The following is a 17255-nucleotide window of genomic DNA, read 5'->3' on the forward strand; positions in this document are numbered from 1 at the left end:
CTGGTCATCTTGGTGTCTGAGAAGTCTCTTTGTCCTAAGGAGAGGGACCTGGACCAACCAGTTTCTAAGTTCTTTTGAACTCTGACAATATCAAATAAATCATTCAAAGGGCAAGATTATTGAGAACTTAAAACTCGGATGAACTCTGATGTGCTGTGACATGTACACAATCTACAAGACAAAATAGACATCAAGGTTGGCATTTAGCTTACCACTGGATCACTGCTGGTACCACTGTATGGACCTGAGATTTCCTCCCCCCCGCCCACAACCCCAGTGCTCACCTTGCCAGCAACATGGTGTCTGGAAGTAACCATGCCTTGGAATTTTATGTTATCATTTACCAGGTTTTTAAGACAGTGTTTTTTTTTTTTTTTTTTTTTTTTGTCATCTATGCAGAAAATGAATCTACTGTTTCATGTGGCTTATTTTTGAGCTATGAACTCATGATATGATTGAACTGGATAACATCCTTTCCTGACTTGCTGTGATATCTTTGGGATCCAATCAGGCTCTTCTTCCTTTCTCTCGCCACAGGTTTAGTAATCTAATGTGACAGGGAACCCCACTGTCTCTAGGTTCTTGCCTATCCACCATCATCTGATGTGTGTCTGCTTTGGCCCACATGCAGGAGCTTTTGCCAAAGACTTTTGCATAGGGCAGAACTGCTGGTTTATAGATTATACAAGTACACAACTTTTCATGACAGAGTAAAATTGTTTTCATAAATGATTGTAAATATTTGACTCCCTGAGCAAGACTTATTACTGGATGTCTTTCATATTCAAACCTGAAAATAAATTGTTTACTTAGTTCTGATTTTCATTATAATTATTTACGAATTGAGTACATCTTTATATATTTATGAATGAATTGAGTATATCGCCATATATTTATGAATGAATTGATTATATCTTCATATATTTATGAATGAATTGAGTATATCTTCATATATTTAAAAAGGTTTGCATTTACTTCTCCTTGAAATTCCTGTTCACGTCTATGACCATTTTTCTGTGAACTTTTTTTTTTTGCAAGAATCATAAATACATATATTTTTATGAGTATTTCACTTATATGAGCTTTGTCAATTATATCCATTGCCAGTATCTCCTCTCAGTCTGTGCTTTTTCCTTTAAACTTCTTTCTGCTTGTGTTTTGACAGACACAGTTGTCATTTAATGCAATGGTGGTTATCAGTCTTCTCTCTTTGATTTAGCGCCTTCAGAAAATCTTTTCCCACCTTGAACTGATAAAATTATTCATCAATTTCCTTTAATTAAAAGAAAAAGTTTTGCCTTTAACATGAAAGTCCTCAAACCACAAAGGGCTCTTTCTTTTTTTAAGCAGAATAATGTCTTATATGTTTGTGAAACAGCCCCCCCCCCCTTCCCAGAGCCCATGGCACACCTTTGTTGCTCCTGGTTCTGGTCTGAAAGTGTGTTGTACTCTGCTGCTCTGGCCATCTAATCCTGAGACAATAGCTGCCTTCTTTGAGTATACAGCTGAGAAACATCTGGATACTTTCCACTTGTTGTAGCTCATCAAGAGACCCTCAACCACAAAGACCACAGAGATGGCCATCCTTGCAAACTGCAAGAGGTTTTTATTATTCTAACATGCTGGAGACCCCCACCCCCCAGCACACAGAACAGAGGAGAAATCCAGAACAAAGAAAGAACACCCCTTTTATATCTTTGTAAGGGCCAGATTTGGGTAACAGGGTAGTTGGCTTATTTTAATTGGTGTAGCAAATAACCTTTTTAGGCATTGCTTGGTTTGTCTCAGAATTCAGTGTGGGGCGGGGTAGGAGAATTGCTAATCTTGTTTTGGCGGCTGCAAGCTTAGTCATTTTGACCGCTAAAACTATGTTTCTACATTTGTTTAGTCAGCCAGCTTCTTTAGCTGGCTCCATACTTGGCCTGCTAGTACAGCTTAGAAAGTCTTTTTCGAAGTGGGAAGGTACTGGGTGGTCTTGAATTCATTTTGGATGTTACACACTCTTCTTATTGCTATTATAATAGTCTTACTATACTTTTCCAGAGGAGCCTTATACTTGTGTGTGTGTGTGTGTGTGTGCGTGTGTGTGTGTGTGTGTGTGTGTGTAAGCTGAATGTCAGAAGACAACTCTCATAAATTGGCCCTTTCTTGACACCTTGTAGGATTCAGAAACTGACATCAGGTTTCTGAATTCATGTATAGGCACATGCATGCAAGAATCCACAGAGCCAAAAGGAGACACCCAGATCCCCTACAGCCAGAGTTACAGGCAGTTTTGAGTTACTTGACACACAGGTTATAGGAACCAAACTCTGGTCTTCTGAAATAAGAGCAAGTGCTTTTAGCTTCTCTCTAGCTCCAGATAGTTTATATATTTACAGGTATATTGTTGACTCTATAACTCTTTTTGAAAAAAAAAAAAAAAAGATGACTTCTTACGAGCTGAATCTTTCTAACTGTAAATGACCAGCCCACACATTTATTTATAAATAGTTTTCATCATGCACAGCCTGCATGTCTTTTTATAGATTTACATTAAAGGCAATTTATTATTATTATTTTTTGAAATAGTAAAAAATGTTTTCTAGCTGAGTAAGGAGGCACATACCTGTAATGCCATTATGTAACGGGCGTGGGTAGGAGGAGTGAAGAGTTGGGGGCCAACCCGGGCTACATGGTAAAGCTCTTCGATGGAGTTGGTGCTCTCTCCCACTCTGTGGATTCTGAGACTGACCTCAGATTGCTTGTTGGCAGGTGCCTCTATCCACTGAGCCACCTCACTGTCACCCCTTTCTCTTTCCTTGTTCTCAGTGGACAGTCGAATGAGAATATAACACAGCATGTTTGACAACGTCTAGGATTTTAAAGAGCATCCATTTTTAAAACTTCACCATTCAAAAATGATGTTAGCTTGAGAACTTTTTGTTCAATAAATATAATTTTAATTTATCCTTTTATTTTATTTTTTTATTTTTTTTTTTTATTTTATTTTTTGGTTTTCGAGACAGGGCTTCTCTGTATAGCCCTGGCTGTCCTGGAACTCACTCTGNCCCGTGGACTCGGGGCACAACAGAAGGAAGGAAGGAAGGAAGGAAGGAAGGAAGGAAGGAAGGAAGGAAGGAAGGAAGGAAGGAAGGAAGGAAACAGGGACAGATTTCCATTTAGTGTTCCTGATTCTTACCTCAAATGCAGAAGCTCTGGGGAAATATCACACAGAGAGGAAGGGATACATACTGATGAACCACTTTTCAAAAATGCCCAAGAAGCCTTGTTCCAGGCAAGAGACACAGTTGGAGACATGATATTTGCATCTCTCTAGCAACCCTGGATCTAGAAAAAAAAAAATATGAAACTCCTGGCAAATCAGAGCAAGGCAGAAAGTTAGATTCCCCAGTTGTCACTGTCTTTGGACAGCATTGAGGGCAAAGGAGCATCCTGTCTGCAGGTTATTGCCAGTAGGGTCTTCATTACTGCTAGTAGGTCTTCATTACTGCTAGTAGGTCTTCATTACTGCTAGTAGGTCTTCATGAAGGGCATCCGCAAGTTCTATTTATTTAAACTTCAATATCAAATTGAAATTATATCGAAACAAAGAGCAACAATGGGCCCGGGGAAGAGGCTGACTTGATCTTCCTCGCGTTTAATTTTCCTGCCTGTGTAGTAAGCAAACCTTTCCTAATACCCGGCCCAGCTCAGCTCTCTGCTGAGAGTCGCCTGACCAGAGCACTGTACTGTGATGAGGATGTAACTCTCAGCTTCAAACACCTTAACTTTCAGGCCTCGATCAATTTATTGTTTAACACAAATATCTGAGGGTTCATGAGGCCCCATGGTCAACAGTACATGGTACAGTCTTAGGGACAATGGTGACTAAATTAATTCACACTGGTGTTAATGACTAGGAGGTCTGATGGCCTCATCCTGTCAGTGAAGGAGAAAGAACAGTAGGGGTGGAATTCTCTGAGGGGCCAAATTTAGGAAATCCTAGAAATGATCGGCAAAAGTGGTTCTAGGCTCAGGAGGCTTCTATTGGGTTTGCTTTAACTTGGAGGCCCAGTCTTCTGCACATATATTTTGTTAAACTCATCTTGCAGCCTCTAAAACACTTCCTTGGGGCTCTAAGATTGGGTATTTTTCAAGAGTTGTTTCTGAAAAGCCAGTAGTGTTCCAGTTTTGCCTTTTGCTGGACACTGCTGAAACATAACCATCATAGTTCGGTTTCTGTTGTTGTGAGAGCACAGATCAGAAGCAACTTGGAAAAAGTTTGTTTGGCTTACAGGTTACATAGTCCATGATCAGGAGAAGCCAAGTCAGGAAACCTGGAGCAGGAACCTGGGGGGCAGGAACTGAAGCAGAAACTTTGGAGGAATACTGTTTACTAGCTTGCTCCACTGGCCTTTCTTACACTGTCCAGGCAGGGGCACCATGGCCCTCCAATGTTGGTTAGCAATTCCAAAGATGCCCACAGCCACCCCCACAGGTCAGTCAAGTAGAGGCCATTTCTCGGTCGAGATCCTCTCTTTTCTGCTCTGTCTAAATTTATGTCAAGTTGAGAAAAAAACAAACCTTAATGATAACACTGTGGTTTATATAAAGAAATGCACCAAGAATTTGATGATGTAACCCAAACAGCCAGTCTACATGTGTATAGATGTTTTATGATTTTCATTTTGTTGAATTTATATCCAAATTTTTGTTCGTTTGTTTTTGTTTTTGTTTTTGTATACAGGGTTTCTCTGTGCAGTCCTGGCTGTCCTGGAACTCACTCTGTAGACCAGGTTGGCCTCGAACTCAAGAATCTGCCTGCCTCTGCCTCCCAAGTGCTAGGATTACAGGCGTGCGCCACCACTGCACGGCTTATATCCAAAGTTTTAATTTGTAATTTGCTTTATTTTCCATCCTAGTATTTAAAAAAAAAAAAAAAAGCCAATTCTATAAAATAGAACAAAAGTATCCCTGAGTTTTTTCTCCTCCTCCTCATTTTCCACTTCCTCTTCCTCCTTCTCTTTTTCTTCTGTTCCGAGATGGGGTTTTTCTGTGAAACCTTAGCTGTGCTCAGATTCACTCTATACACCAGGCTAACCTCAAACCCAAGGGATCTTCCTGACTCAGGCCTCCTCAGCGCTGGGGTTAACGACCTTTGCCACCACTGCCCTGACTCAGGCCTCCTCAGCGCTGGGGTTAACGACCTGTGCCACTACTGCCCAGCTCCAGAGTTTTAATTTTGTACCCATTTATTTGTTTGGCTCTTACTTCAGATTTTGCTCTTTTCCCGCTCTTGTCCTGCATCCCCTGCTGAGCTATTAATAACTCAGGGACATAGCGTGTCATTCATGGAAGCTAAGGGCGATGCTACCCAGCTATCCACCCCCTGATATTGAAAAGATAATAACCTTTTCTCGTGACCTGGAATCTCTATTTCTCTCTTCCACCAGATGTTCAGAGAAGTCCAAATTCTCACAAAAACAGATATTTATAAGAGAACAAGGCATATCCTGGAATCCTACTCGGAAAATATACTGACTGCCTTTTCAGTGCTGGACAATCCAATCAACACTGCCCTGCAAGAGAAGATGAAACACTACACGGACGAAGGGGTGCTGAACTGTTAGTAAACCCCAGGGGTGGGGGCCGGGATTGGGAGTAGACTCTCAGCCTTTTCTGCAACTCCAGACAGAAGTCCTTAATTACACGAAGTCCAATTCAATGAGACAGGGAAAAAAAATTCAAATGAGGGAGAGAAAAAGGCTAGGTTAAAAAAGTACACTCATTATTATAAAATTATATTATGGGAACTGGTCTCTTTTACTTTTATAATACACACCACAAAGCCAAACACTGTTAAGGTCTGGCAGATGGACACAGCTCAGAATTCCTGACTGTGCTGGCCACGGCCTAGTGGATAACCTGAAGTTTTGAAGAGTTCATTAGAAAATCTTGTTTAAAAATGGTTGTGATAGTGGGGAGATGAACAGATTAAATGTTTGCTGTGCAAGCATGAGGAGTGGACTTCTGGAACCCAGAATCCATGTCAAAGCTGGGTAGGAATGGTGGGCACCTGTAATCCCAGCACTTGGGAGGCAGAGACCAAGGGGCCTCTCTTCCCAATGATGGCCGATTAGGCCATCTTCTGCTATATATGCAGCTAGAGACTCGAGCTCAGGGGGTACTGGTTAGTTCATATTGTTGTTGCACCTACAGGGTTGCAGCCCCCTACAACTCTTTTCTAGCTCCATTGGGGGCCCTGTGTTCCATCCAATAGCTGACTGTGAGCATCCACTTCTGTGTTTGCCAGGCACTGGCATAGCCTCATTAGAGGCCACTATATCAGGGTCCCTTCAGCAGAATCTTGCTGGCATGTGCATTAGTATCTGGGTTTGGTGGCTGATGATGGGATGGATTCCNGGATGGGGTAGTCTCTGGATAGTCCATCCTTTCATCTTAGCTCTAAATTTTGTCTCTGTACCTATATCCTTTCATGGGTANTTTGTTCCTTATTCTAAGGAGGAATGAAGTATCCACACGATGGTCATCCTTCTTGGTTCTCTTGTGTATTGCAAGATGTATCTTGGGTATTCTAAGTTTCTGGGCTAATATCTGTTTATCAGTGAGTGCATATTTAGTGACTTCGTTCCTGTTTTCTTAAACCTCTCCTATTTAATAACCTCCTTGAAAATCATACGTATATAAAAACAATCTGCAATTAAGATTTTATTTCATTCATATCACATGTAACAAGTGCAAGTTAATGTACAAATACTGACCACAACAAAGGGAGAAGTAACAATAAAAAGCTTACTTAGCAGATTCATGCAGAGAAATGAAGAAAGAGGACATTGCAGATGTCACGGACCCTGTTTACCTTGAATCATGACAAATGCAAAGGACTCCAACTATGGCACATCAAAGGAAGTCCTACATCAGAAAAACATTAAAGAGTTCATGGAAAGAGGTGGGACTTTCCCCCAGAGTTCTGACAGCATGCTACTAAACTTTCTATTTTTAAATCAGTCCTTGAGTAAATGTCTAATTGTGGAATTAGAAAGTACATCCAAAGACTGACAAAATATTTTACCTTCCCCTTAGAAGTGCACGCTTACAAACAAAACACTGCCAGCTATGAGTTTATAAATAACCATGGGCTCTCATTTAAAGTGCATTCAGATGCTTAGAAATCAAGGCAAAATATTTCATAGGAAAAGGAATCTTTCATCATCAGAGGTTCCCGAATAATGGCTTTGGGAACCACTTTCTCAATCTGTGAGCGTGGCGAATTCTGCGTCTGCTGGTTGTGAGGGTCACAGCAGGTCTGTGCAGTCCCGAGCTCGCTCTGCTTCTCAGCTCACTCTGAGGAAATCCTCTGGGCCTGGAGGACCTGTGGCACAGATGGGAGCTTTTGGAGGATTAGTGTTTCCAGCAACAAGTGAATCCTCTTCGGTACAGCACCAGCTACTTCCACGTCATTTACAGAGATGCACACAAGAACTTCACAGATCAAATTCCTCATCGAGATCCCTTGGGATGTGTAACTGCACAGTCCTCTGACGCCAACTGCCGGATACACATGGGCACCACGAGGTACAAAATTGATTCTGTCCAGATACGCTACTTCCTTCAAATCCAAGTAGGTTTATATAGTTTATTCTTCAATTCCACTCTTTTATATACATTTTTTTTTTGGTAATAATAATAGTAAAGATGCTGGTGAAAAGTCCTTTGACAATTCATGATACGTGCAAAAGTAAAAATGTGGATTCAAAGAAAGGTTGTATTTACAATTCTTCAGTCCCAACAGAGGATGACACACAGTTAGGCAATTATCGTGACTCACAACGTTACACTTGGCTAATGCTGCAATTCCAAATATGGCACAGGGCGAACATGACTGACACCAGTCCAAGGGTAAACCCAGCCAGGTTCAAAGGATTTGGTTTAGGTTGATATTCAGTTATATAAAAAGGTTTCTGAAAGTTTTGAAAAAAAAAAAAAAAAGAAGGTGTACATGAAAGAGACTCCGACAATGTTTACAAAATGCCAAAAGTTCTGATTGTGCCCCCATCCATAAATAATGAAGCCTCCCTTCCCCCACCCTCCTCCCACATCCAAAAAAGGTAAGTTTACAAAGGTAAGTTGAGCTCAGTGAGCGGAACCAAAAGGTGACTGTTGTTGGACAGTTGCTGGTAAGAAGCTCAAGCATTTCCTAAGAATGCGTACGCAGCTGGACGGACAGATGGAGCCCTGGAGTGCTGCTCCTGTGAATTCTGAAGACTTCTCACTCAGGAGCTAGAGCTGTCCTTGTGCTTTGAAGGAACATAATGAGCTATAAAGCAGAAGCCGATGGTGCCAGAATTCACCGTCTTCACAGTTCATTGTGGGAATTCTTCTCCGCAGCTTTGAACATCAGAATAGAATTGAAAATCTTGAGAGCTGGGCCCAGCTTAATGCTCATAATTTTAACAATGTCTGTTTGGGTCATGAGTAAAAATGCTTCTCCATCAATTTGCTGAAATAAAGGGGAGAAAAACAAAACAAAACAAAACAGAGGAATGTGGATTAACCAGAGGGAATATTGTGAGAATATTCAAAGCTTTATGCTGAATTATCAGCTGAATTCTATACAGCAATACTAACACAGCATACACAGGAGCTCCTAAACACAACATCCCCAATCCATGGGTCTTTCTTACCTAGAACCACACATCCAGCATAGTAAAGCTCAAGTATCTGAAATTGCAGTCCACAGAAGAAGGGAAAGTGGTCACACTTTCTTATAACCTTAAATTGTGTGTGTGTGTGTAAAAGGCCAGAGTTCAGTTACAAACGTCAGTCTCTCTAGCTTTCCACCTTATTCTCTGAGACAGCATCTCTTACTGAACCTGGAGCTTGCCATTCCAGCTCAACTCTCTAGCCAGAGAGCTCCAGCGACCCCACGCCTATTTCTCAGTACTTTTTTTTACAGTTATGCACTGCCATGCTTGGATTTCTATGGGAATGGTGGGGACCCAAAGGTCATAGTGTTTACTTGGCAAACACTTCATGCACCAAGCCACCTTCTCATTCCCAAACCCACAAACCTTCTTGTGGTCTCCTCAATCAGGTACTGAGTCATATATATATAGAGAGTTTGTTTTCGTTTGTTTTAAGTTACAGAAGACAACAATATTTTTGAACACAAAATAATTTGGGCAAAGAACCAGTTACACATGAATACCTGACAAATTTAGCCCTCCACCATGAAGGGAAACAAAGAGAAAGAAAGGCATGACTATAGTCAGCTTCCAGACAGAAGAGAAAGAACCAGGAATCTGTCGGGAGGAACGCCAGCCAGTGTTAACGGATATCATGCCAATGCTTTTCTTTCACGGCCCCTCCCAAGATGAACAGTTTCATTACAGACTAGGACACTTTGAAGCTCAAAGCCACACACAACTTAATGAAAATGAAAGTGGTTTAGTGGAGTGACAAACAAAACAGGTATTGTTTTTAAAAGGACTTTCAGCCTTGAGGGAATTGCATGGTCTTACAGCACATTAATTAATTTCTCCTTCAATTTCCCTATTTTGAATTAAGACATGGCACATGTTTTGTCTTCTGCCTCAGAGTAACTAGAAGCCTTAACCATCATGATTGGCTAAACCGTGTCTTCTTCAAATTCTTTTTGTTGTTTTGGTTTTGGTTTTGGTTTGGTTTGTTTGTTTGTTTGAGACAGGGTTTCTCTACATGGTCCTTCCTACCCTGGGACTCTTTACGTAGACTGCCTTGGTCTCGAATTCACAGAGATCCACTCGCCTCCGCCTCTGAAGTGCTGGGATTAAAAGTATGCATTACCTTGTCAGGCTGGAAATTCTTTTAAAAATCTTTATTTTTATTTTATGTGTATTGGTGTTTTGTTTGATGATGTATGCCTGTGCACCGCATGTGTGCAGAGGGTGTCTGATCCCCTGGGACTGGCATTACAGACAGTTGTGCACCCTCCCGTGGGTGCTGGGAATCTGACCAGGAGCCTCAGGAAGAGCAGTGCTGTTAACCACCGAGGCATCTTACCAGCCCTTCTTTTGCAAATTCTTATCTTGAATTCATCAGAATTGGAACTTATTTGGAAATAGTGTCATTGCAACTGTAAGGGAGTAATTGGCTAAGCTAGGGTCACACAGGTGAGCTGAGCTCTGGGTTCAGGAGCTAAAACTGGAAACAGAAACAAGCCCATAGGAAAACAGAAAGAGAACTATCTATAAGCCGTAAGAGAGGCTAGCATGGAACTTAGAGGTTGGTTTCTAGTCTTGCTTTAAAAACTGTGAGACAATACATTTCTGATTTATAATACTGTAGTATGCTTTACCATGTTGGTCCCAGTAAGCTATTACAATTCTGAATTCCCAAGAACTAATTAATTAACTAATCACAAGCTTATAAGTAAGTTGTTTTGGGTTGTTTGTTTGTTTTTTTTTTTTGTTTTTGTTTTTGTAATCTTCCTCATTCCACTAAATATAGAAGAAAGGGTTGTTGAAGTGGCTCATTGGAAAAGCTTAACAACATGAGTTTCTTTTCTGGGACCACATGGAAAATAGAATGGACCCATGTGGTCCTTTCACTCCCACCTACATTCTTTTATTGAGAGAACAAATTACAAAAAAACACTGGAGATGATATGGGGGCAAGAGGAACCGGTACCCACGGCTGGTAACAGCGAAGAATGGCGGCTGCCAGATTGAAAAGCAGTGTGGAAGTTTCTCACGACAGAGCTAAAAATATAATCACGGTAAGACCCAGCTAAGAGCCTCCTGGGTACATAAGACTCTACATCCTCTCAGAGATACTTGCAAACCTAGGTCGAGTGCTGCTGATGTCTACATGTCCGTCCACAATGTAATGGGAAATTAAAATGCTGGACATGCATACAGTGAACTCTTATTTGGCCACAGCAAAAGATAAAATAAAAATTTTCAGGAAAACCCATTGAGTCTGAAAATTAAGTGAAGTAACCTAGCCCAGAAAGCTGAATGCTGCAATGCTCTCAAATATACAATCCTAGCAAGCAGGTCAGAAAGGGTCATAGATTTCCTGTGACGTGGAAGCCGAATGAGCAATACTGGGGGTAGAATGGGACATTCAGGGCTGGAGGGTGAGCAGGGAGATGGGGGGACCCTGTGTGGAGAGGCATCAACCGATAGTGTATATGAAAAGGCCATAAGGACACCTTTTACTCTGTATACTAATTTGAAATAAATAAGTACTTTTAGAAATGATAGTCTGGGAGGCAGACAGTGATAAATTCCCACTCTTATACATACTGCTGAGACACAGGAGAGACTGCCCCTGGCTTTAGCACTACTCTTTATTCTGAGCATTAGATAGAATTCATGTTGATATTGTTAAGATGATAGATAGTATCCGAAATTAAAGTAATGAGAAAATTTTACCTTATCAAAACACTGCTAATGTCTTCCTTTGATTTATCTCAGTGCTACAAACTATATAAGAACATGCTGTTTTAAGTTTTGTCGGGAGTTTTATAATGAGTCTAGGGATATTGTGTGTGGTCATGAAATACTTCATACAAGCTTTCCTTTGGAGCTTCTGTAAGATGTTTTAAGTGGTTAATGCTGCTAGTAATGCAACTACACACCAAATGTCTACTTTGATGGAACTCATCTCCTTCTGACTGTTAATTTTGCACATTTCCCCACTGACACATCTCTGTGCTTTGGTCCCATCAAGAAACATATTGCAATATAGCAGGATACTTACCTCATCCTTAAACACCTTTCCATGTTCTTCACACCCAGGCAAGCTCTGAATGAATTCTGACACCTGTCAAAAACAATATCAAAATTCCAAGTTAAAAAAGTTGGGATCCAAATATTGCAGGTTCAAAAATATTTAAACCATATACCTAATGCAATTCCCTCAAAATGAAATTTCTCTTATAGGAGAAACAAAACCCTGAAAGATTAAATACTACCTACAATTGAAGCCTTTATCGCACTCAAGATGCCAACATCCCTGCTGATGGTCCTGCAGACAAAATATGGCAACAAAACCAAGTAGCTAAAGCAAGCGTACCTCGTCTGTGCTCCATTTGGAAACCCTGCTGGCTGGGATGCCGGCGACAGTAGGAAGGAGCTTGCTCTGCTGCTCCCAGCGCAAGGGCAGACATGGAATTGGGGGCTTAAAGGAGAGAAATACTGCTGAGCGCCGCTGGGCCTGCTGGGTCTGAGCCTGCTGCTGGGTGGGCTGAGCCTGTTGAACCTGCTGAGGCTGTTGGGCTGTTGGGGCCTGCTGAGCCTGCTGGGGCTGCTGGGGCTGCTGAGCCTGCTGAGGCTGCTGGGCCTGCTGAGCCTGTGGAGCTTGCTGGGCCTGCTGAGCCTGCTGGGGCTGTGGAGCCTGTGGAGCCGGCTGGGCCTGCTGGGCCTGTGGAGCCTTCTGGGCCTGCTGAGGTGGTTGAGCATGCTGTACTTGTGGTACCTGCTGGGGTGGCTGACTCTGCTGTACACTAGGGGTAGGTTCTTCCCGAACAACTGGTAAATGGAAAAAAAGAAAAAAAGAAAATCTGTGTCTGAAAGGCAGTTGAACAGCCCCAAGTGTCATGCATCCCATTGAATAATGACACCAGGGAGGTAGACAATGTCACACTCATCGAGTAATGATAGTCTATTGATTCTTGCCATGATAAATAAACGATATGGACAGCTATTATGTGTTCACAATGGTGCCTCTTTAGTGCTTAAGATAATTGTCCCTCAGAACAGAAGTTCAGTCCTGAAAAATTCTGTTCTGTTCCCCTATACATTAGATGATGTAACGGTGCCAATCTGCAGCTATTGCAACTCTGTTTACAGGTAGTTGCTACTTCTGACTTGTCCTAGTCTTGGTTTGATACAAGTTAATTATCACATTGTCATTATATAGTCATCAACTGTTTAGTTTTTTAATAGTTAACCGAGAAAATAGACAACCCATAGACTGACAGAAAATATCTACATTATACAAACAACAACAAATGATAAAGACAGCAAACAAAAAACAAACCCCAGGCAATAAGAAAACAAAAATCCAGCTAATAAATGTGCAAAGGAAATGAGCAGACAATTCACAAAGGAAAAAATAAAGCAGCAAACGGACTTGAAAGATGCTGAACCTCACAAGGCATGAGAAAGATGCAGGTCAAAAATGCAAGGAGATTTCATCTCACTCTGTGCAGAATGCCAGTTATTAAGGAAAACCAAACCAAACCACACTAAACCAAACCAAACCAAACCAACCAAAATAAATGAAACAAATCCAGGCACAGTGTGGACAGAAAGAAGCTCTTAGACCCTGTGGTGAGACTCAGGCTAATCCTATGGACTTAGTATGGCCCCACGTTACCCGGAGGACACCAGGTGACGCATAAGAGACACTTCCACATTGGTGTTTACTGAAGCACTATTCACAAGAGCTAACTTATGGAACCAACTTAGGTGTCCCGCAACAGAGGCTAAGGAAAATGTGGAATGTATGCACGATGGAAATTTAAAGAAAGATGGCATTTGTCATTTACAAGAAGGTGGTTGCACCATTCACAGCCACTATAATACTTTTTCCAGATTTCACTGGATCTTGGGTTATCTTACTTTTGCTGTATCTCTGTTATAAATCAAAATCAAACATAGGCCACCACATTTATCTTTCTTCTTTTTAAATTACTTAAGGTGAAAACCAAACATAAGCCACCATATTAATTTCTATTCCTTTTAAATTATTTAAAACGATTTTGCTTAGCAATTAGGACCTGGGGCTGGATGTAGCTCTGTAGCAGTGTTTGCTTAGGAAGTGCAAAAACACCGGTTTAACCTCCAATACTTAAGGGAAAAAAGTGGGAGAAGGTAGATAACCTGAAAACTTAATCCCAGATATCCCCAAGAGTTTAGCAAGCACTTAAACTAAATATATACACAAGGGTGGCTTAGACAGTTGACAAGGTTTTACTCTATACCAGAGCAACAGGGTAGACTGCTCTATAATCTGTCTTCTGATTGCTCGCCATATGTAAGTCTTTTACAAATGCGTGTCCTAGTCCACCTTCGGGTTGCTTGGATCCATTAACACTGACATCTCACTCCATCATCACAGTTCCACCTACTTTCAAATGGGGAGTAGTAATATGCCTCACAGCTCATTGCTAGGGCTCTGCGTTCTTCATAGGAAAACCAACAGTCACTCTGTCAGGGGGCTCGTGTGAAGCTCCAACATTAGCGATGGCTTCTGGAGTCTTTGAAGATGATACTATGAACATATACCACTCTGATTCCACCAGCACAGTGCTACTCAACCTTCCTAATGCTGTGCTTGCTAACTCCAGCAAACACTTGTTCACGTGATTTTTCTTTTCATTTTGTGCTTCTTTTACAGCAACACAATATTCTGTTTGGATTTCAAAACACACTTGAAGCAAGTGTAGCCAGCAGTACTAGAGAAGATGTATGGCAAGAATCAAAGAGAACCTCTTTGCAAACCTTACATCTGATATGGACCCAGTGTGTGACAGAAACTATGAGCACAGGCTACCGCTAAATCTGTTATTGCAAGTTCCTCAGTGTCTGCATCCTGAGCAACGCCCCTTCTCTTGCTTTCCATGAAAGAACAGACCAAGCTTACCTCCAGTAAAAGGTGATTGCTGTGTTCCAGTTGTCTCTATTTACTTTTACTTATTCTGTGGTATGGGAGAGTCAAATCCATTGTCCTGTGGGTTCTAGATACTTCACTGCCATGGAACTACATCCCTGGGCTACAGAGCAATTTATGGTTCTTGAATATTTATGGGCAATAACCAACAATGTCATGGTAATGTAATGGCTACCTTTGGCTTCAGCTGGTGTCTTTACTTCATTTTCTTTTTTCTTTTCAGAATCTTCTTTGAAGTTGTTGGCATGCTTTTCCCTGGGAAAAATAGCTATGTCAGTATTTTAGGACAGAAGAATTTTAAAGCATTCCAGAACAGCATCTTAGCAACTGTTTTTCTTAGACCGCTCGGTCATCCTGGCGGTGCAACTGTTTTTCTTAAAGTGAAGGCTAAAGCAACTGACACCAACAGCCGACACAAGAGCCCACTTTCTTCATGGTCACTTAGGTAGGTTTTTAATGGTGAGAATTCTATGAAGATGAACCACTCAGGAAGACATGGCTACTATATATTCCAAACACAGCTTCAGGAAGAATAACATTTGCACTCATTGGTAAGATTCAGAAAACCAAAAAAAAAAAAAAAAAAAGTCTCAAGTCTGTATCATGCATGTATTTAATTAAATCACTCTACATTCCTCAGCACTAAGATCTGGGACTCCCAGATCCAGTACTCCCAGACCTCCCAGGGACTAAACCACCAACCAACGAGTACACAAGGAGGGACTCATGGTTCTAGCTGCATATGTAGCACAGGATGGCTTAGTCGGTCATCAATGGGAGGAGAGGCCATTGGTCCTCTGAAGGTCCCAGTGTAGGGGAATGCCAGGGCCAGGAAGTGGGAGTGGGTGGGTTGGTGAGCAGGGGGAGAGGAGAACAGGTAAGGACAGAGGAGTTTTGGAGGGAGACCAGGAAAGGGGATGACATTTGAAATGTAAATAAAGAAAAATATCTTAAAAATCTGGGGTTGAAGCTGAGACTGGCCCACTGGCATGTATTCCAACACTGGGAAGCTTTTCCCGGTGAGGTCATTTCCACTGAAGTGAATTCACCTCTTTCTGAGCAGGAGTGAATTAACTCTTAAATAAAGAGGCCTTGAATACTCTAAAACGGAAACAATTTATTAAAAAGCTTCATTTGAAACTCCGACCCTGGAGTTAAGGACAAAATTTGGTTCTTTTAAAGTAAGGAGCTGGGTATGTAGTACATAAACATTTGAAAATAGAAATTTATGGGATTTAAAATTGTTTAGTGTGATGTATTCCTTTCTGACGGTCACCATAAAGCACAGTCTACAGTGTTGTAGTGTGGTATCTGGCTGCACAATGTAGAGCCTTACTAATAAGGTCCAAGAACAAGGCAAATACAATTAAACAGACTCGTCTAACGCAAAAGGAATTCTTAGAGATTGCAACGGCACATCTCCACTTGAAACCGATATAGTAACACAACCAAACCATCAGAAGAAGCACGCAATAAACGTTCACAACATTTTACAAAGATTATTTTCAAGAATACAAATGAAATCCCGCTTGAACCTGAGCTCCTGGCTTAGTTTCTACTAAAACATTCTTGGAACTGAAGACTAGCACCTATTTGAAAATGATGAGGAATCAGGTTTTTGGTTTTTTTTGTTTTTGTTTTTGTTTTTGTTTTCCAGAGCTGAGGACCGAACCCAGGGCCTTGCGCTTGCTAGGCAAGCGCTCTACCACTGAACTAAATCCCCAACCCCGAGGAATCAGTTTTTATGCAGTGCAGAATATTTGCCCAAGACATTCAGAGAACTCCGAATGAAGACTTTGGGGGATCCACGTTCCTTCAGAACATCCTGAACCTGGACCATCTAGTGCTGTGCCGGCTTGTCAGCTACTGCACACGAGCAGGTGAACTGATGGTTGACAAAGCACCCGAGGTATTGACGGAAACCTTCCTCCACAGAAACAGTAGGGCGGCCAACCTCCATGACACACACTTGTCATCCTAGTTCCTCAGGAGGCCAGGCCAGGAGCGGTACATTGTGGAGTATGGTCAAAGCTAGCTTGGACCTGCATAGTGAGGACCCCACCCCATCCCCATAAAAAACAAAACAAAACAAACAAACAAACAACAACAACAACAAAAAAAGAAACCACCCAAACTAAAACCAACCAAGCCTCCAAAAGTACAGCTCACCCAGGTACTTGGTACCACAAACCCTGGTATCATAAAAACAAGCAAAAGCAAGGTAAGACACCCACAAAACTAGGCACGAGGAAGTCGTACTTCCGATGACCTGTCAAAGTTAACTTGCTACCGGCTAATTGGACTCAAATTTCTAACTTGTTGGAACTAAGTCAGAAATAATTCTTTGTGTCTACAAAATCTATCCCAATATTGTGACTAGTGAAAAAAAAAAAAAGAGTCACTTGATGTCTATATTAATATTGTTAGAAAAAAAAATCATAGACTACCGTGAAATAATTAAAATTAGAGTCAAAGAAATGAATTCACAACTTCTAGCTCTTGTAGGAACTAGGAAGGTAGATTTAAAAACTGGTTGATTTTTGGGTTTTTTTTGAAAAGTTTAAAAAAAAAAAGTAAGACAAAAATCCAAA

General features: G+C 41.3%; 1 protein-coding gene across 5 annotated transcripts in view; it reads right to left on the bottom strand.

Annotated features, from left to right (window-relative positions):
* Positions 1-6696: 6696 nt before the first annotated feature.
* L3mbtl3 (L3MBTL histone methyl-lysine binding protein 3) overlaps positions 6697-17255 on the bottom strand; it is a 102455-nt gene continuing 91896 nt past the window's right edge. For all 5 annotated transcript variants that reach the window (XM_021221353.2, XM_029533048.1, XM_021221351.2 and 2 more), the window contains 4 exons: positions 14840-14919; positions 12064-12518; positions 11749-11811; positions 6697-8503 (listed from right to left, as the gene is read on the bottom strand). In XM_021221353.2, coding sequence (XP_021077012.1) covers positions 8360-8503; positions 11749-11811; positions 12064-12518; positions 14840-14919 — 742 coding nt within the window. In that variant the 3' untranslated portion in view covers positions 6697-8359. The remainder of the gene's footprint in view (positions 8504-11748; positions 11812-12063; positions 12519-14839; positions 14920-17255) is intronic.

The sequence above is a fragment of the Mus pahari genome, chromosome 21 (assembly GCF_900095145.1).
Source record: "Mus pahari chromosome 21, PAHARI_EIJ_v1.1, whole genome shotgun sequence".
NCBI lineage: Eukaryota > Metazoa > Chordata > Mammalia > Rodentia > Muridae > Mus > Mus pahari.